This window comes from Blennius ocellaris (assembly GCF_963422515.1).
Source record: "Blennius ocellaris genome assembly, chromosome: 22".
In the NCBI taxonomy this organism is placed as follows: domain Eukaryota; kingdom Metazoa; phylum Chordata; class Actinopteri; order Blenniiformes; family Blenniidae; genus Blennius; species Blennius ocellaris.
This window is the reverse complement of record NC_137671.1, coordinates 20,737,694-20,760,561: the sequence shown is the minus strand read 5'-3', so window position 1 is coordinate 20,760,561 and position 22,868 is coordinate 20,737,694. Positions and strand designations below refer to the sequence as shown.

General features: G+C 45.3%; 1 protein-coding gene across 2 annotated transcripts in view; it reads left to right on the top strand.

Moving 5' to 3' along the window:
• The window catches only part of mkln1 (muskelin 1, intracellular mediator containing kelch motifs), a 31,479-nt gene that overhangs the window by 3,681 nt on the left and 4,930 nt on the right, over nt 1-22,868 (top strand). The window contains exons 4-17 of one of the 2 annotated variants that reach the window (XM_080518059.1): nt 7,910-7,998; nt 8,090-8,199; nt 8,606-8,798; nt 9,539-9,616; nt 11,744-11,809; nt 16,555-16,667; nt 17,040-17,252; nt 19,134-19,355; nt 19,422-19,551; nt 20,700-20,847; nt 21,262-21,376; nt 21,968-22,107; nt 22,578-22,680; nt 22,770-22,824. In XM_080518059.1, coding sequence (XP_080374185.1) covers nt 7,910-7,998; nt 8,090-8,199; nt 8,606-8,798; nt 9,539-9,616; nt 11,744-11,809; nt 16,555-16,667; nt 17,040-17,252; nt 19,134-19,355; nt 19,422-19,551; nt 20,700-20,847; nt 21,262-21,376; nt 21,968-22,107; nt 22,578-22,680; nt 22,770-22,824 — 1,775 coding nt within the window. Of the gene's footprint in view, nt 1-7,909; nt 7,999-8,089; nt 8,200-8,605; nt 8,799-9,538; nt 9,656-11,743; nt 11,810-16,554; nt 16,668-17,039; nt 17,253-19,133; nt 19,356-19,421; nt 19,552-20,699; nt 20,848-21,261; nt 21,377-21,967; nt 22,108-22,577; nt 22,681-22,769; nt 22,825-22,868 lie in introns of both variants that reach the window. The other variant, XM_080518058.1, reaches the window with a different exon arrangement.

Sequence of the window (22,868 nt, the reverse complement as noted above, 5' to 3'; positions counted from 1 at the left end):
GACCATTTCTAGAATGAGTTGATGTGAATGAGACTTGTTTTGTAAAACGTCAGGAGTCGTCAGATGGTGTTCAGTTACTGTGTGATGTTGTCTTTGATGTGATATGTGTAGGATTGTGAGTTAACTAGTTAGTAAAGCAAAGATTAGCATGCAGACCCTGTGTCTGTGGCAGAGCTAACGTTGCTGGGTGCTGGCCTCTGGTTCCGGGGAAGCTCCCACCCTTGTAGTCGGTCAGACCAAGAGTTGAGGAGTTGAGGCTTTCGGTTGGAGTTCACACACAACAACATTTTGAAAAGGATGTCAGTTTTGTTTATTTGATGAAACCACACATGTGCACAGTCAACAAGACGCTATAAACAACAACACTATGACAATGTGAGGACACAGACATTCTAGTGGACAGACAATAGGCCTGGGCAATAAACCGAAAATTTACTGTTTACCGTTAGCTGGGTGTCACCAAGTGTCAGGAAGAGTTTCCACGTCAACTGGTGATAAATAATGGGAGCTTACAGGCTGCTGCTCATCAATGTGATGTTGGAGTGAAATCAAATGAAGCATCTGCGTGTACAACGTTGTGAATGTGTTTCGTGGGTGTCCATCACGAGCACGTACTGCTGCTGCTATTGATTGGTTTTCCCGACTCAGACGTCAGCTGAGTAACGTAATGGAGCGGTCCAGCCTCACAGGTCAGAGGAGTGAGGAGGACATGCTAATAGACTGTCGGAGCACAGTGTGGTCGGCTTTAAAGACAGGAAGGCATGAAGACATGGATTCGGCTTCTGGTGAAATTGCTACTTGCTTAGTGGGACATTGCTCCTCTGATGAAGACGAGCTGTCAGCTGTCACATCCTATTGTCATCACATCAAATCCCCCTCTAAACTCTGAATGGTGGTCCAGTGAAGCTCAGAGGTCCAATGTGTTGGACCAGTGGACAAGTTGGGAACAATGGGCTGGAGAACCTGACCAACAATCCCAGCTTTTTTTTTGTCAAATATTTTTATTGGTTTTTACATTGGGAGGTACAGACACATGTAAAAAACATACCAGATGTACAACAATGGTCATCTCTCAATGTAATTAAACTCGCTACAGTAAAACGTAATATAAAACCAAGGTGCATTGGAGAGCAATTCTCCCTTCCCAAACAAAATAAATCATTCACTCGCAGCATTCACACCACAATACAAGACAAGACAAGACAAGACAAGGACTCAAGGGTTGAAGGTAATCACAATGAAAAATTATGTAAATAAATATTAATTAAAAATAAATAAATAATAATAAAAAACAAACAAACAGAACAAACAAACGAACACACAAAAAACCAAACAAAAACAATGACAACAATAACAACATGATAAAATAATAAACTAAAATAAATAAAGAATTAACAACTCAGCTTATTGTGTTTCAGCTTCAATGTGCAAGGTGTCTATATGCAGTGGAACGGGTTGCCAGAGTTTATAAAAGGCCTGTAGGGAACCGTTCAGGGAGAATCTGATTTTCTCAAGTCTCACGCATCGCAAAATCTCTTGAATCCATCTATTATGTGTAGGTGGGGATGAGTGCGTCCATTTCAGAAGGATAAGCCTCCTTGCAAGCAAGGTAGTGAATGCAATAATTTGTTGTGAGGTTTTCGACCAACCAAATGATGGGGGTAATCCAAAAAGAGCGACAAGGGGGTCAAAATTAACTGCACGACCAAGGACCGTCGTCAACGTATCGAAAATGGTACGCCAAAATTCCAAAAGTTTGGGGCACGACCAAAACATGTGCATGTGATCCGCTGGTCCGAGATTACATCTGTTACAAGAGTCCGCTCTGTCTGGGTAGATCTTAGCTAACCGTGCATTAGTGAAGTGGCTCCTGTGCAAAATCTTGCACTGTAGGAGTTTGTGTCTAGCACATATTGAGGATGTGTGAACTAGATTAAGGATACGGCCCCATTGTTCATCAGATATAGATATTTGGAGGTCACGATCCCAAACAACTCTCAGGGAGTTAAGGGAGGTTGGGTTCATTCTAAAAACAGCATCGTATAGGATTGAAGTCAGGGATTTTTGGGATGTTTTCAAAGAGAGAAGGGAATCCATCAAGGTCTCAGGGGGGCGATTAGGAAAATGAGGAAATTGATTTTGTACAAAATGTCGGATCTGGAAGAAACGGAATAAATGCGATTGTGGGAGAGTAAATCTTTTTGATAAGTCTGCAAATGAAGGAAAAATACCATCAATATATAGGTCTTCAAGGGTCTGCAGACCCTTGTTTGACCATAATTCAAATGCAAGGTCAGAACAAGATGGAAGGAATAAAGGGTTTCGAAACACTGGGGCTAATCTCGATGAGGGGTGTAGACCGAATTGTTTCCTAAATTGAATCCAAATTTTTAAGGTCTCAGAAACAATGGTATTCTGCGCTACACGTTTGGTTGGTAGAGGTAACTGTGAACAAACCACTGCCCATAATGCGACAGGTGAAGAGGCGAGTTCCATGATGGCCCATAAAGGACGATCATTGAGCGCAATCTTAACATTCCAGAAAAGGATTTTCTTGACATTACTAGCCCAATAGTATCGGCGAAGGTCTGGTAAGGCCAGACCTCCCAGAGATTTAGGGAGTTGAAGAGTTGACCTCTTTATGCGAGCTCGTTTATTGCACCATAAAAAAGAGTTAATCAACTGGTCAAGTGTAGAAAAAAAGGATTTTCGAACAAATACCGGAACGTGGTCAAAAACATAGAGAAAACGGGGAAGAATTGTCATTTTGACTAAATTGACACGACCCACAAGGGACAAAGGAATAGTGGCCCACCTAGCAAAATCCGATTTACAACGCTCAAGTAGCGGTTGAAAATTTTTAGCAAACAATTCGGAGAGTGATTTTGTTACAACAATGCCGAGGTATTTCAATCCTTGGGTCGCTTTTCTAAAGGAAAAAAGGGAGGGTGGGAGGTTCTCTGCAGGGGAGTTAAGTGGGAGATACTCACTTTTGTGAAGGTTGATTTTATAGCCAGATAGCTTTCTGAATTGTTCTAAAATATCTAAGACAGCAGGGATGGATTTGGCTGGGTTGGTGACATAAAGCAGAAGGTCATCTGCGTACAGAGAGAGCTTGTGAGAAATACCAAATCTGGAAATCCCTTCAAATTTCCTTTCATAACGAAGCCATAGTGCTAAGGGTTCGACGGCAAGCGCAAACAGGGACGGGGAAAGAGGACATCCCTGCCGGGTGCCACGGGATAGAGAAAATAATTTTGATTTTATACCATTAATATTTATACTAGCCATGGGGGAAGTGTAAAGTAGCTTAATCCATGATATAAAGTTGGGGTTAAAACCAAATTTACGTAGGATAACGAACAGGTAGTCCCATTCCACGCGGTCAAATGCCTTCTCGGCGTCTAATGATAAAATTATTTCCGCTGAGTTACAATCTGAAGAAGAGCATGTAATGTTTAATAACCTTCTAGTGTTATGAAAAGACTGTCGTCCAGAGACAAAACCAGTCTGGTCTGGGTGTATTAGCGTTGGTGTGACCTTCTGAAGGCGAATGGCGAGTACTTTTGATAAAATCTTAAAGTCAACATTAAGGAGGGAAATGGGCCTGTAACTGCTACATTGGAGGGGATCTTTATCCTTCTTAAGCAACAAGGTTATTGATGCTTCTGAAAATGTAGATGGTAGTCTCCCATTTATAAATGCATCGTTAAATACTCTCACCAGGATAGGAGCCAATATGCTGGAAAATGTTTTAAAAAATTCTATGGAGTATCCATCCGGTCCAGGAGATTTGGAGCTTTGTAAACAACTGATAGCCTCCAGGACCTCAGCAACCGCTATGGGGGCTCCTAGATTACTAAATAAATCGTTGTCTACTTGGGGATATGCCAAACAGTCCAAAGAGGTAGGCTCTGACCAAATACAAGAGGAGACCTCAGAAGAGTAAAGTGTTGAATAATAACAAGAAAAGGTATCACAAATTTCCCTGGGGTCCATTGTGACTAACCCGTTCAGAGTCATTATTTTGGGTATATGTCTTGAGGCACTTGCAGCTCGGGCCTGGTATGCCAAAAGTTTGCCAGGTTTGTCCCCTTGTTCAAAGAAGCGTTGCTTTGTTTGTAAAAGCTGAATCTCAACTTTTCTGGTTGACAACAATTCATATTGAGACTCTAACTGCAATCTTTCCTTATATAACACAGCGGAAGGGTTGGTGGCATATTCAGCATCTAAAATTTGTATTTTATCTGATAATTCTTTTAATTTAGAGAGTTCCTTTTTTTTAAAATGGGATACAAATGAAATAACCTGCCCTCGTAGATAAGCCTTAAAGGAATCCCACAGTATATCACTGCTGATATCAGGTGTGTCATTTATTTCGAAGAAAAAATTTATTTCTTTGGTAAGAAAATCTTTGAACTTAGCTTCTGAAAGCAACTGTGAATTAAATTTCCAGAATTTGTGAGCCGGTCTGCAGGGGGAAAAAGAAATGTCAACTGAAGTAGGGGCATGATCAGAGATTACTATACTGTGATATTTACAAGCAACAATATTGTGCAACAACTTATTATCTACCAGGAAAAAATCGATTCGTGAGAAGCTATGGTGAACATGAGAGAAGAAGGAGAACTCCTTATTAGAAGGGAACCTAGTCCTCCAAGGGTCCACCAATCCCAGATGGTCAGTGTGGAATTTCAAGGTAACAGCTGATTTTGTTAGGGTGGTCTGTTTTGTAGATGACCTATCAAGAGTTGTATCCTGTACCAGATTAAAATCACCCCCAATAATGATGATGGTCTGCTATATTAGGTAGAGAGGAAAAGAATTTTGATATAAATTTTTCATCATCCCACGTGGGAGCGTATACCGAGGCTAGAACCACAGGAATATTCTGCAATTTGCCCGAAACTATAACAAAGCGTCCGTTAGGATCACATATATTAACAGATGGTTCAAAAGCGATGTCCTTGTGTATAACAATCGCAGCACCCCTTACTTTCTCAGTGAAACCAGAGTGGAACAAGTGACCCATCCAGGGCCTTTTCAAACGAGAAATATCACAATTACGAAGGTGAGTTTCCTGTAAGAAGCACAGATCTCCCTTGAGGTGTTGTAGGTGCGATATTACCTTGTTGGCCTTGACGACATTGTTCAGTCCTTTGACATTCCACGAAATAAAGCGGATATTTCTACCTGTCATCAAAAGAGGCTTTCATCAGAATCAGCTGACTGAGCTGCAAAAGGAAGCACACACACATAAAAACAAAAGAGGGGGGAGGAGGGGACGACGACGACAATACAAGAAACAGTACACACACATGCGCACACACACACATACACACACATCACAAATAATCCCTTAGGAAAACTAAACTCCTGTATCATACAAGATACAAACTTCCTATTCCTCCTACTCCCGTTTCTCCTGCTCCCATGGAAAAGGGAACACAACGAGAATTAACCCCTAGATTAACAGGTATAGCAACTGATCAGCAGCCTGTATGAAATTGAGCACAACAAAGGCAACAAGGTTTCGAAGATGTAAGAAATAAATGTTATAATATCCAAATATGTCTTTGTTGAAACAGCATAATAGAAATCAAATGAATATGTAAATGAAAGAATTAATCATATCAAAATGCATACAGACGAGCTGCTTAAGGTGTTTGGAAAAAATGGTAAGATGTAGAACCTTGAATGTGCAGGTAATAATATACAAGAATGAATTAACAGGTTTTCTGCATAATTAAATATTCAACCAGTAAACTTATATTAATTCAACATTGACTCTGTAAAATAGTGTAGCTATACAAAAAACAACAACAACAATATTCCTCCCTAGAACAGAGAGGCACAAGAACACTGAATATGGTAAAAAGAGAGGGAAAACAAAAGGGAAGATAATATTTGTGAACAGCTTATACTAGACAAGGCAACCTCAGAAGGCAGATCACTCGTTTCACTGGGACCATATTGAACGTTTATGAACAGATCTAAATGTTAGTGTTCTGCATCAGGCTCATTAGGAAGATGATTAAGTAAATAACGAAAGAAGGTCTTCAATGAGCTGGGCTTCAGTACCGATCCCCGCCACCGAGTGGGAGGGCTCCACTGGTCAAAACAGCATCAGCATCCAAAACAAAACAAACTTCAGCGTGGTACCTGGTGGCCTTCATTAGCGTGTCCAGTGCAGATCTCACTAAGAATGCTTGGCAGCCAGATATTCCTTAGCCTCCTTCACAGATGGCAGCCGCAGTCTTTCCCCTCCCTCCGTGGTGATCAGCAGTCGGGCCGGGTAGAGAAGTGAGGGTTTAAGCCCCTGCTTATACAGCTGTTGCATGACGTCCTGGTATGCGACGCGCTGCTCCATCACCTCGGGGGTATAGTCTTCGTAAAGAGCGATGGGCTTACCAAGGTATTGCATGTCAGATCTTCTTTTCCGGGCCTCTCGAATCACTTTCTCCTTCGTCTGAAAATTGTGAAACCTAATTATCACTGGCCTCGGTCTTTCGCCTTGCTTTGGTTTTGGGGCCAGGGACCGATGTGCACGATCCAACACAGGGGGGGTTAGCAGGGTATCCTTGCCAATGAGTTCGTGCAGAAAGGAGGCAAAAAAGGTCGTTGGTTGGGGGCCCTCGATCGATTCTGGCAGCCCCATAATGCGGATGTTATTCCGCCTGCTACGCGACTCCAAGTCCGCGGCTTTGGCCTTTAGCTTAGCGTTGCTAGCAGTTAGCTCCGCACACTTAGCCTCCAACGAGTCCAAACGATCACTCACCACGTCCGCATTAGCTTCCAGTGAAGAGATGCTCTGCCCGTGAGCGTTTAGAGTAGTTTGAACGATATCAAGCTTTGACTCTAGTGTGGAGATGGTGGTCTTGAACTCCACGGACAGGGCAGTCTTGTGCTCCTCCAGCAGGTGAGTCAGCGCGGCCATGTTAACACTGCTGTCCGTTTTGTCCTCCTTGGGCGGAGAATCCTTCCGAAGCTGCTGTTTTGTTGTCCTGGAAGTCATTTCGGAGTCGAAGCGTCACTGTTTTCGGCGTTTTCTGATTAAAAAGAGGGTAATTCTACTGTTACAATGAAATAAGTTCGGGAGCTGGAGAAAACGTGTCTACTCCTCACCCACCATTACCGGAAGTGACAACAATCCCAGCTTTAACACACACACACACACACACACACACACACACACACACACACACACACACACACACACACACACACACACACACACACACACACACACACACACACACACACACACACACACACACACACACACACACACACACACACACACACACAGTCTTGATTCAAACCATTCAGCTCTTGTTTGTCTGGATGAGCGCGAACACTTCCTGCCTCAGAGAATAGAAACTCCTCCCGAATCGTCTTCCACTGTATTGCTGCATAAACATGGCGCCGCCATCACTAGTGTCGGCGTTTAGCACGGTTTGTGAAAAAGGCAATGCGATAGCAGTACGTGATCAATGTTTAGTGGAGAGGTCCACCAGTTTCAACACACCACACCTACGTCTTTGCCTTTCTTTACCTGAGATGTGTTTATAAACCATCAAGCCAGTTCCCGGTGCGAGAAGCAGGAAGTTACCAGTTCCTGGTGTCTGTATGAAAAAGCTTTTCCTTTTGGGTCCAAGTCACTGTCACTGTTAAATGTCTTGGTGAAGCTGTACATGGTCTTTAAAATCAAATGGCGTTCAAGAATAAAATCCGACCTTGTGACCGTGATGATGTGTGGCTGATACACGTCGTGGGTCTTGGGTCGTTGTGTTTGGACTCCAGTCATTGCAGGACATTGACTAATCACTGTGTGGAGTTGAGCAGCAGTTAAAGCCTCTGATGAAGATCCATGAGGTGAAGTCATACAATCTGTTTCTTCATCATCCAGTGGCCTTAAGAACGACTACAACAAGGAAACCTTCACCTTAAAGCACAAGATTGACGAGCAGATGTTTCCTTGCAGATTCGTCAAAATAGGTGAGAGCCGGTCTCCATGGCGTCTGCTTTGCCCTGCTCACGTCCTCCATGTCTTCTGACCTCCGCTGGCTCCTTCTTCCCTCTTTCTCAGTCCCTCTGATGTCATGGGGTCCCAGTTTTAACTTCAGCATCTGGTACATTGAGCTGCATGGCATCGAAGACCCGGATGTGGTGCAGCCCTGCCTTAACTGGTACAGTAAGGTAAGACGTGAGCCTGGAGTCCAGCTGCAGGAACAGGCCCCCTGTTTTATTAGGCCTATTATTCAACATGGGAGAATTGAGTTTTTCAAAACGGACCCCTGAGGTCTATTCTCACTCATTTCAATCTAATGGAGCCAATAATGTAATAAAAGGGTAAAAAAAAAAAAGAATCTAATACAATTGAGACAGAGCTGTATAGACTGTATCTTCAATAATGGCATGCGCTATAATTACTGTATTTTCTGCATCATAAGTTACTTTTTTACTTGATTTGGTTGACTGTTTATGTGACTTTAGGAAGGGACGTAATAGAAGTAGATAAATGGAATATAATAGCCTTTATTGTGATTTCTTGTATTTGAGAGTAATTCCTAAACATGGTGCAATACCTGCGTTTCGTCCACAGTACAGAGAACAGGAAGCCATCCGCCTCTGCCTCAAACACTTCCGTCAACACAACTACACAGAAGCCTTCGAGTCGCTGCAGAAGAAGACTCGGATCGCTCTGGAGCACCCCATGCTCACACACCTCCACGACCGGCTGGTGCTGCAGGGAGACTTCGACGCCTGCGAGGAGCTCATCGACAAAGCCGTGCGAGGTACCGTCACCGCTTCCAGGGCTTCTTCGTCCCGGGATCCGTTTAGACGCTCAACAGCCTTTTAGGTTTCGCTTGGAGACGGCTGAACAAAGCGGGATTCTCATCATTGTTCTTGGTCCATCTGGACAAGTGAAAGCACCACATGTTATACTTGTTTAAGTGTACTTTGACACTTTCATATCTACTCTGCTGGAATAATTTGGGTTTGATGGAATAATGTGAATATCGGGGATTAAATCTGCGGTCGGTCCCAGTTTGGCTTCATTCAAAGTTTAGTTTAGTTTGTCCTTCATGTTTGATCACGTGTTGAACTCACAAGTTAGCAGACTGACTGGTTATGTGTCTGTAATCTGGTGGTGTTCACACACTCCTGCACTGTGCTTCATCCCGGACCTCGGAGAGAAAGTGCCTGTGTGTCAATAGTTTAAAATGAAGGGAAGTTAGATGAATGAATATTGACCCCCCCCCCCCCAATATTTGTCCGTAAATCTTCCTTATGCAATCAGGTGATACTCAGATATACTTGGATAGTCACTCATTCGTCATCAAGCTTCAGAAGAGCCGCAGCAGGAAGAATCATTGTGACAAATGTGATTTTAACCACTTCTCCTTCTGCATTCTATTCCACATGCTGCGTTCGTGGCGGTTTTAGTGACTTTGTGAAGCTTGCGGGGCAGAGGCAGCTTGTGACCCGTCTTCTTCTTCTTCTTCTTCTTCTTCTTCTTCTTGTTGTCTGGCAGACGGTCTGTTCAACCAGTACATCAGCCAGCAGGAGTACAAGCCCAGGTGGAGTCAGATCATCCCCAAGAGCAACAAAGGTACAAGCGCCCAAGAAAGCAGCAGAGACGACCTGAACAGTGAGAGCCTCTCTTGAAGCAGGACCCTCCTCCCTCTGCTCCCCCCTTATCTCACCCCTTTAACCCTTTCTCTGTGGGAGAGGCCTGACTGCCCCTAACCTGGATCTCTGCCCCCCCCCCCCCCCCACCTCCTTTAACATTGTCCACTGCATTGTTTCCTTCTGCATCGTCCTCCATCTGGCTCACTCTCAACCCTCCATCCCTCCATCCCTCCATCTCACTCTCAACCTCCATCCCTCCATCTCACTCTCAACCCTCCATCCCTCCATCCCTCCATCTCACTCTCAACCCTCCATCCCTCCATCTCACTCTCAACCTCCATCCCTCCATCTCACTCTCAACCCTCCATCCCTCCATCCCTCCATCTCACTCTCAACCCTCCATCCCTCCATCTCACTCTCAACCTCCATCCCTCCATCTCACTCTCAACCCTCCATCCCTCCATCCCTCCATCTCACTCTCAACCCTCCATCCCTCCATCTCACTCTCATCCTCCATCTCACTCTCAACCTCCATCCCTCCATCTCACTCTCAACCTCCATCCCTCCATCTCACTCTCAACCTCCATCCCTCCATCTCACTCTCAACCCTCCATCCCTCCATCTCACTCTCAACCCTCCATCCCTCCGTCTCACTCTCAACCTCCATCCCTCCATCTCACTCTCAACCCTCCATCCCTCCGTCTCACTCTCAACCCTCCATCCCTCCATCTCACTCTCAACCTCCATCCCTCCATCTCACTCTCAACCCTCCATCCCTCCATCTCACTCTCAACCTCCATCCCTCCATCTCACTCTCAACCTCCATCCCTCCATCTCACTCTCAACCCTCCATCCCTCCGTCTCACTCTCAACCCTCCATCCCTCCGTCTCACTCTCAACCCTCCATCCCTCCGTCTCACTCTCAACCCTCCATCCCTCCGTCTCACTCTCAACCCTCCATCCCTCCGTCTCACTCTCAACCCTCCATCCCTCCGTCTCACTCTCAACCCTCCATCCCTCCGTCTCACTCTCAACCCTCCATCCCTCCGTCTCACTCTCAACCCTCCATCCCTCCGTCTCACTCTCAACCCTCCATCCCTCCGTCTCACTCTCAACCCTCCATCCCTCCGTCTCACTCTCAACCCTCCATCCCTCCATCTCACTCTCAACCCTCCATCCCTCCGTCTCACTCTCAACCCTCCATCCCTCCGTCTCACTCTCAACCCTCCATCCCTCCATCTCACTCTCAACCCTCCATCCCTCCATCTCACTCTCAACCCTCCATCCCTCCATCTCACTCTCACCCTCCATCTCACTCTCAACCTCCATCCCTCCATCTCACTCTCAACCCTCCATCCCTCCATCTCACTCTCAACCTCCATCCCTCCATCTCACTCTCAACCTCCATCCCTCTGTCTCACTCTCAACCCTCCATCCCTCCGTCTCACTCTCAACCCTCCATCCCTCCGTCTCACTCTCAACCCTCCATCCCTCCGTCTCACTCTCAACCCTCCATCCCTCCATCTCACTCTCAACCCTCCATCCCTCCATCTCACTCTCAACCCTCCATCCCTCCATCTCACTCTCAACCCTCCATCCCTCCATCTCACTCTCAACCCTCCATCCCTCCATCTCACTCTCACTCTCACCCTCCATCTCACTCTCAACCTCCATCCCTCCATCTCACTCTCAACCCTCCATCCCTCCATCTCACTCTCAACCCTCCATCCCTCCATCTCACTCTCAACCTCCATCCCTCCATCTCACTCTCAACCTCCATCCCTCCATCTCACTCTCAACCCTCCAACCCTCCATCTCACTCTCAACCCTCCAACCCTCCATCTCACTCTCAACCCTCCATCCCTCCATCTCACTCTCAACCCTCCATCCCTCCATCTCACTCTCAACCCTCCAACCCTCCATCCCTCCGTCTCACTCTCAAACCCTCCATCCCTCCGTCTCACTCTCAAACCCTCCATCCCTCCGTCTCACTCTCAAACCCTCCATCCCTCCGTCACACTCTCAAACCCTCCATCCCTCCATCCCCCCCTCCATCCCGCCATCCATCTCACTCTCACACCCTCCCTCCCTCCCTCCCTCCCTGCAGGTGACGCCGATGACAACCGTCCAGGCATGAGGGGAGGACATCAGATGGTCATTGACGTCCAGACCGGTGAGACGCTGACTCAGCTCTGAGTCACACTGTGAAGCCTCCACCTTTAAAAGTGTTGTTACCGCGGAGGAAAACACAAAAGGCGTATGTGAGAAATGGTGATCATGTTGAAGCATGGCTCCTGTCTGGTCTGTCTCATATGAGGATGTCTTTGTCCTGGACTGGACTGGACTGGAGTCGGCCTCTTCCAACTCACAGGCTCTTTGGCTGCAAGTTCCAGCAAAAAATGGAAAGTGAGAAATTAATCCCCGTCAGATTTTTTAATTTGTCAATCAGGATTTAAAGTCCCAGTGAAATGTAAAACACTACTTTGCAAAAAACGATTGTTGGGCTACTACTTGTAAGGTTCCTCCGACTCTGCCCCTCCACTGTTGTCGCATAACAAAGTTATTTGAATTTTGAATCTCCAGTTGACGAATTCGGGGGAATCCTTCTTCTTCGTGGGCCATTGTGGGCGGAGCCTATGTGTGACGTCAAGAGATGTGCAGATCTCGATCGGCTTGTTTCCTCTTAAATATCGAAGTTTTAACAGTGTTTTGAAGATATAGTCGGCGTTTTAAGAGCCTTGATGAAAGATGGAGCCTGGAAGAGACCAGAGAGGAGAAAAGGAGCACAGGTGGCAGGAGCGGCTAGCTCGGGCGGCTAGCGGGAGGCGCTAGCTCGGGTGGCTAATAGACGATCAAGTAACACCTGGACTCATCTTCAGTGATTCAGTCTTCTAGCTCTTGGACGTGTTGGATCCAGGAAGCCGGTCGTTCTGCCAAAAGTCAGGACTCAAAGCCTCAAAGGTGAAAAGTGGCGGCTGCTGAGGCGAGGAGACGAGGACGAATGAGGACGAAGCGTCTTCTGCTTCCTCAAACATGTTCCAGACGGGGTCACCGATGGCAGAACCACCTTCTGTGTCTTCTTCATCAATCACTGGGTTTGAAATGACCATGATGATGAAATCTGGTTCAATTCAGCCTCTTGGTGGTCAAAACTCTGATCCTCCATAATGTAAACACAACTTGGGCGTGTGCACAACTCGTGATGTCACTCTGTTATTGTCAGAAGCTCCGCCCAGCAGAGGAAATGGCGCCGTTTATCAGCTATTTTCTGGCAGATTGCCGTGTTTTAACATTTGACCTTCAGCCAGTTAGCAGGAAAATGTTCTAGAAGAGACACCAGAGTGTTTTGGAGGTGGAACCTTCATTTCACTGGGACTTTAATGGTGCAATAAGATCTGTCTGGACAAACCGAAGCTCTACACAATATTTTCTAATGTGATCAACAAATACAATATGCATTTATTGCATTCAAGTAAAATAATTTAAGTTATGAAAGAAGTCTGATTTTAAGTCCACAAACATTTTGCCATTCATTAATCAGAAAAGAAATAATGAAATTACAGCCATCATTATTTAATCCCTGGTGGTCACATTGTGGAATCCAGAAGTAAAACAATTGAGCAAAAACTTCTCTGATGCTGGTGGAAACTGCAGATGGACAGAAGAAATAAATTGACAATCTATTGTAAGTCAAGGACGAGAGACAGAGCAGTGTTACTATTAGGACCTAATGTTCTAACCTTACGGAAGTCATGCAGCCTCAGTCTGGACCTGTACATTGGCAATCTTCCAGAGCAGAACATAAATATCTTCCAACATGTTAATAATTGAGTGGTCATCTGTCAGACTCGGCGTCAGGCGTCCAGATGTAGGAGTCGGTGTCCTGGTCTGTGACTGTGCAGCTCCACACTGTGTTGTGCCTCACTGAGCACAGTCCAGCCGTGACCCCACCACAGGCACTGACGCTGAAATGCTGTGGTTTGGAGACCCTGTGACTCAAGCCTACTAAAAACCTTCCATTGTTCTGCTACTGAAACCTCCAGCTTTCTCCCCCGCGCTGTTTGTCAGTGGTCATAATGTTTTGGCTGGTGGACGTGAATAGACTCCGGATTGTCAGTTGGAATCAATACATCTCAGGTGGATGTGAACACTGTGATCACCTCAGAAATGTGTTAGAGGTTTCAGGACGTTGCAGGGTTTGGTGTGTGAGAACAGATGTGAAGGCTCAGACTCAGGATTGTAACTGTTCCCATCCTGTTTGCTGTGTTTCCGGAGACGTGTGTTAACGGGCGTATTTCATTCTGATCTGACGTCAGCGCTGTGATTTATTATTCTGAGCTCATGCATCACCATCTCAGACTGAGAATTCAATTCGTCTCCGGTCTGAGCCACGTCCTGCAGAACCAAACTAACAAAGTGCTTTTAGTGCCAATGTTTCCTGAAGCAGTGTGAGGAACCCGGTCCAGGTTTGGGCTCTTTAGTTGGAGCAGTCCACTGGTGATTGGGTTCTCTGCGGCGTTTCATGATCACACATCCATCGCTTGAGGTTCGTTTGCTCGAGAAGGAATCTGCAGGGCTGAACTCAGCCGCTTCACACTGGCACAACTACATGTGAACACAATCTGGTGTGATGGGAAAGGAAAACCTCCAGATGTGTACAGTACGATGAGAGCGATGGATGTGTACAGTCTGGATCTACAACAATTTAACCAACCGGTGTATTGTTGTTTGTTCGCTGATTCTGAGCTGTTTGTTACATAAAACTGTCAAATGGAATGTGGACACAGTAAACTAGATGTACTGCAGTTTATAAACAAACCAACAACAAAACCTAAAGGTCTGATTTGTGTTCCAGATCCAGATGTGACAGTCCTCGTCCAGCAGCTCCTGCTCTTTGTGAGGCATCTTGTTTTTGCAGTTTGGTGGCAGTTGTCTTTCTCTGGCAGACAAATACGGCAGTAATTGAGGTTTTTCTGTGGTACTGTAGCCTGTCATATGTTGTCTTCTTAATAGAAGTCACATGGCCAACCAAATGACAATAAAAACTGATCTTATAATGTGGAACTTCAGTAATTATTCATTATAGTCAGTCAAATGTACTAATTGTGTGTTTTAATCCCAAAAAACGTTCATATTTGTTTTAGTGGTGAAAGTGTTGATCATTTAGTCCACAGAATACCCAAATCTTTAGTTTTGGTCCTGAATATACAGCTGTTATGATTTTTACTCTCTTTGAATCCAGAAGATACGGTAATTGATGACTTGGTACAGAACATATGATAAATGATCCTTTCGTGTAGAAAATGTGATTATTTGTTTTAGTCCATAAAAGAACGGTGCCGGAGTAAAGAACCGACAGCAGAGACGTCAGAAGTCCAGAAACTAGTGGATTCCCTCTGGAAGACACTTTCTATGAGCTTAATACAAAGTGTTTGTTCGGCTGCTGCCTCCAAGTGACTCACCAGTTGTTGTTTTGAGTTGAGGGGTTTTATTCCATCTCTGGCTGGCTTCTTGTTTTGGAAGCACTTGTTCCCTCCTACACAGCCTCTTGGCTCGTCGTTCTGTTTGGAATCTCTTCTTTTGCTAGTTCCTCATTGTTTTAAAGTTATCAGGCGTTTGTTCCAGTAAATGATGTGAGAACAGGAACGAGCCAAGCACCGTTGTTCAGCTGCTCCATTGGGTCTGACTGATTTCCAATACGTGACTTAACCCTTGTGTGGCGTTCATAAAAACGTCCCTATGTGGCGTTCGTGGCTGTTTTCATCCACGAACTTTGACAGCCGTAAAATTATATCAGAAGAACATTTTTTTTCAACTTTCTTTTGCATAAATCTGTTAATCAACCTCAGTCCTGATCAAAACTACCAAATATTTAAAAGATATATATTTTTAATTAACCCTTTAAATGCCCATTTAGAAGATGAAGTCACTGATTTTGGGAGGGAAAAAACACAAAATTGTAAAATTTTGTAAAAGTATATTTTTCCCATATCAGTGACTTTATCTTCTAAATTGGCATTTAAAAGGTTAATTTAAAAAAAGTAATACTTTTTGGTATCAGGACTGAGGTTGATTAACAGATTTATGTAAAAAAAATGTGAAAAAAAATATTTATCTGATGTATTTTTACAGCTGTGGATGAAAACAGCCACCAACGGGAGTTTTTTTGAAAATCTGATTTTGCACAAAAACTAAATATGCTGCGAAGATAATTACATTACTAATCTTTGACATTTCCAAGACTGTAATAACATGTAAAAAAAAATCCACTATCCAATCACATTTTATATTGAAAATGAGTCATTTTGTGTGCATTTTTCCCATTTCAGGGCCTTTATCTTCTAAATGGGCATTTAAAGGTTCATTTAGAATAATTTTTTTTAATATTTGGTAGTTTTGATCAGGACTGAAGTTGATTAACAGATTCATGCAAAACAATTTTGAAGAAATATTTATCTGATATATTTTTACAGGGGTCAAAGTTCGTGGATGAAAACAGCCACCAACGCCACATAAGGAAGTTCTTTTGCCGACAGTGTATTATTGACCGAGTGGAAAATTTAAAATCAAATTTTTAAATTGCATGTAAAAGTAAAGCTTCCTCAGCAAAAACCATGGCATGTGCACCAATACAGTGACCGTTCTGGTCAAGTTAAGAGGAGAAATGACACCTAGTGGACGTTTGTGCCCCCAAGGCCACACAAGGGTTAAAGCAGCTCTGCACCTCACTGACTTTCATTGTGAGCATGAGGTGCATTTACTTCCTCCTAAAACAACCTTTGACTCTCTCACCCCTCCATGAAGCTGCACGAGTTATTTGGCGTCCGTAGGACAAGAAGCTGGATTCATGGTATTGATTGACATGCTTCTATTAGCTGAACACGTGAAGACTGAGCCGTGTGTTTTGGTGTCCCACAGAGACGGTGTACCTGTTTGGAGGCTGGGACGGGACCCAGGACCTGGCCGACTTCTGGGCCTACAGTGTCCAGGAGAACCAGTGGGCCTGCATCTCCAGAGACACCGAGAAGGAGGTGACTCACTCATGTTCACCATGTTCCATGTTGGATGAGATGACAACATTCTCTGTCTTACTCCAGTTTCTCAAATAGCTTTTTTTTTTTCACGCCACTATTTAATGGAGTATCTACAGTTCCCATCACATGCTCTTCAGGGAAATTACAAATATACAAAACATTGCAGCACATCAGAATCCCGTAACTCATTTTTAGCTGCTGCTTTGTACTTCCCATCTTAGACTGAGCGTGTGCTCATTACACCATCTTGTGGTTTGAAGAGGTTTTGCAAGTAAGGGTAAATCATGAGGCCACTTGGTTTCCTGCATCAAAGCTTCCTCAGCCTGCTGGCTGTTATTGGCTCCCTCACGGGCCTCTTCTTCCAATCAGAGTGGCCCGAGCGCCCGCTCCTGCCACAAGATGTGCATCGACTCGCAGCGCCGCCAGATCTACACGCTGGGCCGCTACCTGGACTCCAGTGTGAGGAACAGCAAGTCCCTGAAGAGCGACTTCTACCGGTACGACATCGACGCCAACATCTGGACGCTGCTGAGCGAGGACACGTCGGCCGACGGGGGACCCAAGCTGGTGTTCGACCACCAGGTACATGCACACACCTCTTTTCCCGTTTACTCACAACCTGGAAACGTTTTCCAGACTGAGGAAAGCTCATCTGAGCTGCTGCAGCGAAACTACGCTTTCATGGAACACACCCAATCCCATTAGGATTCATGAGTACAGACACTACAGACGTGACGCACAGCTGACGATCACCAGTTAAAACTGAATATTCAATTGAAAAGAATCTTTTATTTCTTAATTTTTTGGGATTGTTGGAGACGTGCCGGGTGTTTTGTCTCAATAATGGACTGGTTTCATTGCGACGCTTGTTTGATCGTCGCCATGCTGCCATGAGAAGTTGTGTGGAGTAAAAGAAGATGTAAATCTGGGTTTTTCAAGATGTTACTGTGGCAACAAGTTTTCATTTCTCCTTACTGGACCAGCTGAAGAGCAGCTTCAGGAAGAGACTGATTCAACCTGCTGCTCTAAGGAACGTTACAGGAAGTCCTTCCTCCCCACGGCAATAAGACTTTTAACTCTTCGACCTCCGTCAGAGCCTCAATATAATTACTCATGATTATTTCTAAGTGCTCATGTTCCGTTCTGTGTTTTACTAAATTTATGTCCTACCCAGATAATTTATGTCCTACCCAGATATTTTATGTCCTACCCAGATATTTTATGTCCTTACCCAGATATTTTATGTCCTTACCCAGATATTTTATGTCCTACCCAGATATTTTATGTCCTACCCAGATATTTTATGTCCTACCCAGATATTTTATGTCCTTACCCAGATATTTTATGTCCTTACCCAGATATTTTATGTCCTACCCAGATATTTTATGTCCTTACCCAGATATTTTATGTCCTACCCAGATATTTTATGTCCTTACCCAGATATTTTATGTCCTTACCCAGATATTTTATGTCCTACCAGATATTTTATGTCCTTACCCAGATATTTTATGTCCTACCCAGATATTTTATGTCCTTACCCAGATATTTTATGTCCTTACCCAGATATTTTATGTCCTTACCCAGATATTTTATGTCCTTACCCAGATATTTTATGTCCTACCCAGATATTTTATGTCCTACCCAGATATTTTATGTCCTTACCCAGATATTTTATGTCCTACCCAGATATTTTATGTCCTTACCCAGATATTTTATGTCCTACCCAGATATTTTATGTCCTACCCAGATATTTTATGTCCTACCCAGATATTTTATGTCCTACCCAGATATTTTATGTCCTACCCAGATATTTTATGTCCTACCCAGATATTTTATGTCCTACCCAGATATTTTATGTCCTACCCAGATATTTTATGTCCTTACCCAGATATTTTATGTCCTTACCCAGATATTTTATGTCCTTACCCAGATATTTTATGTCCTTACCCAGATATTTTATGTCCTTACCCAGATATTTTATGTCCTTACCCAGATATTTTATGTCCTTTCCCAGATATTTTATGTCCTTACCCAGATATTTTATGTCCTACCCAGATATTTTATGTCCTTACCCAGATATTTTATGTCCTACCCAGATATTTTATGTCCTACCAGATATTTTATGTCCTACCCAGATATTTTTATATTTGTATATTTGTATATTTTTATTTCCTACTTTTATATTCTATTGTATTGTATTTCATAACATTCCTAGGTACCAGATTGCTGCAACAAAACAATTTCCCTTCGGGGATGATTAAAGTAATTATCTTATCTTATCTTAAACGGCACAACGCTTCACATATCTGCAAATTCAGTTTTTCATACGTTGGAAGTTCTTCCAAGAGAAACTGGTGGCCGACTTCCCCGTGTACACGAGTCCTTATTATTTCAACATGGCCGCCGCGTCCGTCACGGCCACACGCAGGCATTGGTTGTGACGTTCCCGTTGTGCCTCTCCAGATGTGCATGGACTCTGAGAAGCACATGATCTACACGTTCGGCGGGCGCATCCTGACCTGCAACGGCAGCGTGGAGGACAGCCGGACGTCGGAGCCGCAGTTCAGCGGCCTGTACGCCTTCCACTGCCGGGCCGGGACGTGGAGCCTCCTGCGGGAGGACTCGTGCAACGCCGGGCCGGAGGACGTCCAGTCCCGCATCGGACACTGCATGCTCTTCCACACCGTGAGTCGCCACGCCGCCAGGCCGGGGACGCCTCGGTCCAGTTCTGACGGCGCGTTTGTCCACCAGAGGAACCGCTGTCTGTACGTGTTCGGGGGCCAGAGGTCCAAGACCTACCTCAACGACTTCTTCAGCTACGACGTGGACGGAGACCACGTGGAGATCATCTCTGACGGCACCAAGAAGGACTCGGGAATGGGTGAGGATTGACCTTCATCTTTCCCCACACGGACCAGCTCCTGTACACACACTTCGGCGTGGCCACTGATTGACAATCAAATGTCAGGAAAAACAGGTTTCCTTGAACAATCTTTGAAATTGATATTTTGGTCGGCACCAAGGGGAGGGAAAACTCCTTCTGCTCCTGGTTTCTGTGAAAAGCCTGGCATGTTTGATGGCTTTGCCTCATTTGTACAAAGCAAGAAGTAATGTTTCCATGTAGGGATCACCTGGAGAGTGACCGCTTTGTCTTTAATGTGCTGTGACTCTAATCTTTAGGTTTGGAGATGAAAGTCTGGGTTCTTGATATTTCTCCAAGTTTAACAATCCTCAAAGAACAAATATTACTGCCGAAGTGTTTGCTGGTGTGAAATTGTTGGGCTTTCTCTGTAAAAGAGTGTACTTTATTCCAGTGCAGAGGAGTTGGACTTGCAGTGTGTTGATGTCTCCACTTGTTGATCCACAAAACCGGTCCCAGTCATTATGTTTGTGTTTCTCTTCCTGACGGGGGAAGCAAAGCCTGTTGGATCCTAGCAGGTGGCTCTCTCGTAGCTTTCAGACGAGCCTCCACACCTCATAGCACTTGTGTCCAGCAGATTAGGACTGGAGCTACCAGATCCCCTCATTTCAGGTCTAAATAAGACGGCGTTCTAACAGCAGGCATGTTTCAGCTGTAGTTGCGCTGTCGGTCGATTTGAGAGTTTCCAGCAGCAGTCGGATGTAGTGGAATGTGCTGCAGCCTCGCTGGCGGCGTCCTCGTTGAGCCCAATGGCCAGACCACCCTTCAATCTACCAAGTCTACATGCTGAGACTCCTCATTGGTTGTCTCCAGTGGGGTGATGTCCAAATCACAGAGATTACTCTTTCTTTAATGTTGTGGACTGATGATGCCACTTTCATTTCACATCAGCCGTCCTGTTTAACAGTTCACCCCGAGTGTGAGCTGAAAGTCCCCCCCCCCCCCCCCCCATCACGCTGCTCCACACTTTCTTTCCAGTGTTTTTCATTGAGGGAGTAATTTCTACCTTCTTGAGCTAATCAGTCATTTCCTGATCACAGCTGAATTGTGCCTGCAGAAAGAGCTAGTTTGTGTTGGTGACCCCCCCCCCCCCCCCCCCCCCCATGCAGTTCCCATGACGGGCTTCACCCAGAGAGCCACCATCGACCCTGAGCTCAACGAGATCCATGTGCTGTCTGGACTCAGCAAAGACAAAGACAAGCGTGAGGAGAACGTCCGCAACTCCTTCTGGATCTACGACATCGCCCGCAACAACTGGTGACACACACACACTCACACTCACACTCACACTCACACTCACACTCACACTCACACACACACACACACACACACACACACACACACACACACACACACACACACACACACACACACACACACACACACACACACACACACACACACACGTGTCAGTGTGAGGATGCCATGATCCTTAAAGTATGGTTAAATAATTAAAATGTCATATTTGTTGCAGTTACGATTAACCTCGGAGATTAACTGGCCACAATTAGAAATAAGTAAAGTGAACAAAGGAGAAGAATCACTCTTATATTTGTGCATTAATTTACATTAATTTCTCTTGGATCTTACTTCATGTTTAACTAGAATTTGAGAAATTCTGAATGTATTCCAAAACCTACTTCATTGAGCCTGTTGACTCTCTCCCCCCAGGTCGTGTGTGTACAAGAACGACCAGGCGGTGAAGGAGAACCCCAGTAAAGCCCTGCAGGAGGAGGAGCCTTGTCCACGCTTCGCTCACCAGCTGGTCTACGACGAGCTGCACAAAGTAAGACTCCTGTCGTGGTCACACCTCCAGTAGTGATGCTCTCTCACTTCCTGCTGGTTCTTCATTCACACACCTGCTGCTGCTGCTTAGGCCTCATTCAGACTTACAATACCTCAAAAGAACATCTGAAGTCCTGAACACTTACCAATCAGGATCGAGTATCAGGTTTCAATACCAACATAATTCACGGATAGGACATTTCTGATCCAACCTGTGGGGTCACGACACGATGGAGGAAACATTGTTCTTATTGTCTCTACTGAGCATGTGCAGAAGAGTAATTTACTACGGCCATGTTTTGTCTGTAGTCGCTTTCGGGGTTTTCAGAAAGTTGTATTGTCAGTGACTCCGAGCATCGCTGTCGTGTAAACTGCCACGAAAACACAACTAAAGTTTTCCATGTTCATTTAAAACATAAGGTGTAAACAGCACTGCGGTGTTGTAGTTGGGTTAATTCAGAACAGGTCAAAGTCAATCTGAACTCAGTAAAGTATTTGACTTTGTCACAAGAGAAGATGAAGCACAGACGTTGCTGAAGCGTGTGAGAGCAGGCTGGTCTGGATCCTCTTCACACTCTGTGGTTTGCTCCAGGTACATTACTTGTTCGGGGGGAATCCCGGGAAGTCCTGCTCTCCCAAGATGCGCCTGGACGACTTCTGGTCCCTCAAACTGTGCCGGCCCTCCAAGGAGTACCTGCTCCGCCACTGCAGATACCTCATCAGGAAATACAGGTCTGCTCACCGTCTCCACTGAAAACAAGGAGTCTGTTCTCTTTTTAACCCAATAATAACATGAAGAATTGGAATCATGACAATGTGGAGTTTTGTTCATTCAGTCACACATATAAAGCGTCATAACTGTTTCTTTCCGGTAGTTGTTCTTCTGATCCAGCTCACGCTTCACCCAGACATGTTTTTAACAATCAACATGAAAAATCAATGAGCGAGTTTCAAAACACTTGTCTTCCCTCGACCTGCCACTAGAGGGAGCCTTTGTTTAGCAGTGGGTGTTTGCATCCTCAGAGTGCTGAGTTCAATCAGAAAATGCAGCCCCAGGCTGGGTTCTTGCCCTCTGCTGCCCCCTGCTGGCCTCCTGCTGCCCCCTGCTGGCCCCTGCTGGCCCCCTGCTGCCCCCTGCTGGCCTCCTGCTGCCCCCTGCTGCCCCCTGCTGGCCTCCTGCTCACTGCTGTGTGCTCTGTCAGGTTTGAAGAGAAGGCCCAGTCGGAGCCGCTGAGCGCCCTCAAGTACCTGCAGAACGACCTGTCGCTCACTGTGGACCACACGGACCCCGACGAGACCAAAGAGGTATGGGGGGGGAGGGGGGGGGGAGGGGGGGGGGGAGGGGGGGAGGGGGGGGGCAGAGGGAGAGAGAGGTTGACATGAATCTGCTTCAGTTCCAGCTCCTGCCGTCGGCCCTCTTCAAGTCCAGCTCTGACTTCATCCCTCTGGGTGAGACTCACACCTCCTCCCTCCTCCCTCCTCCCTCCTCACCT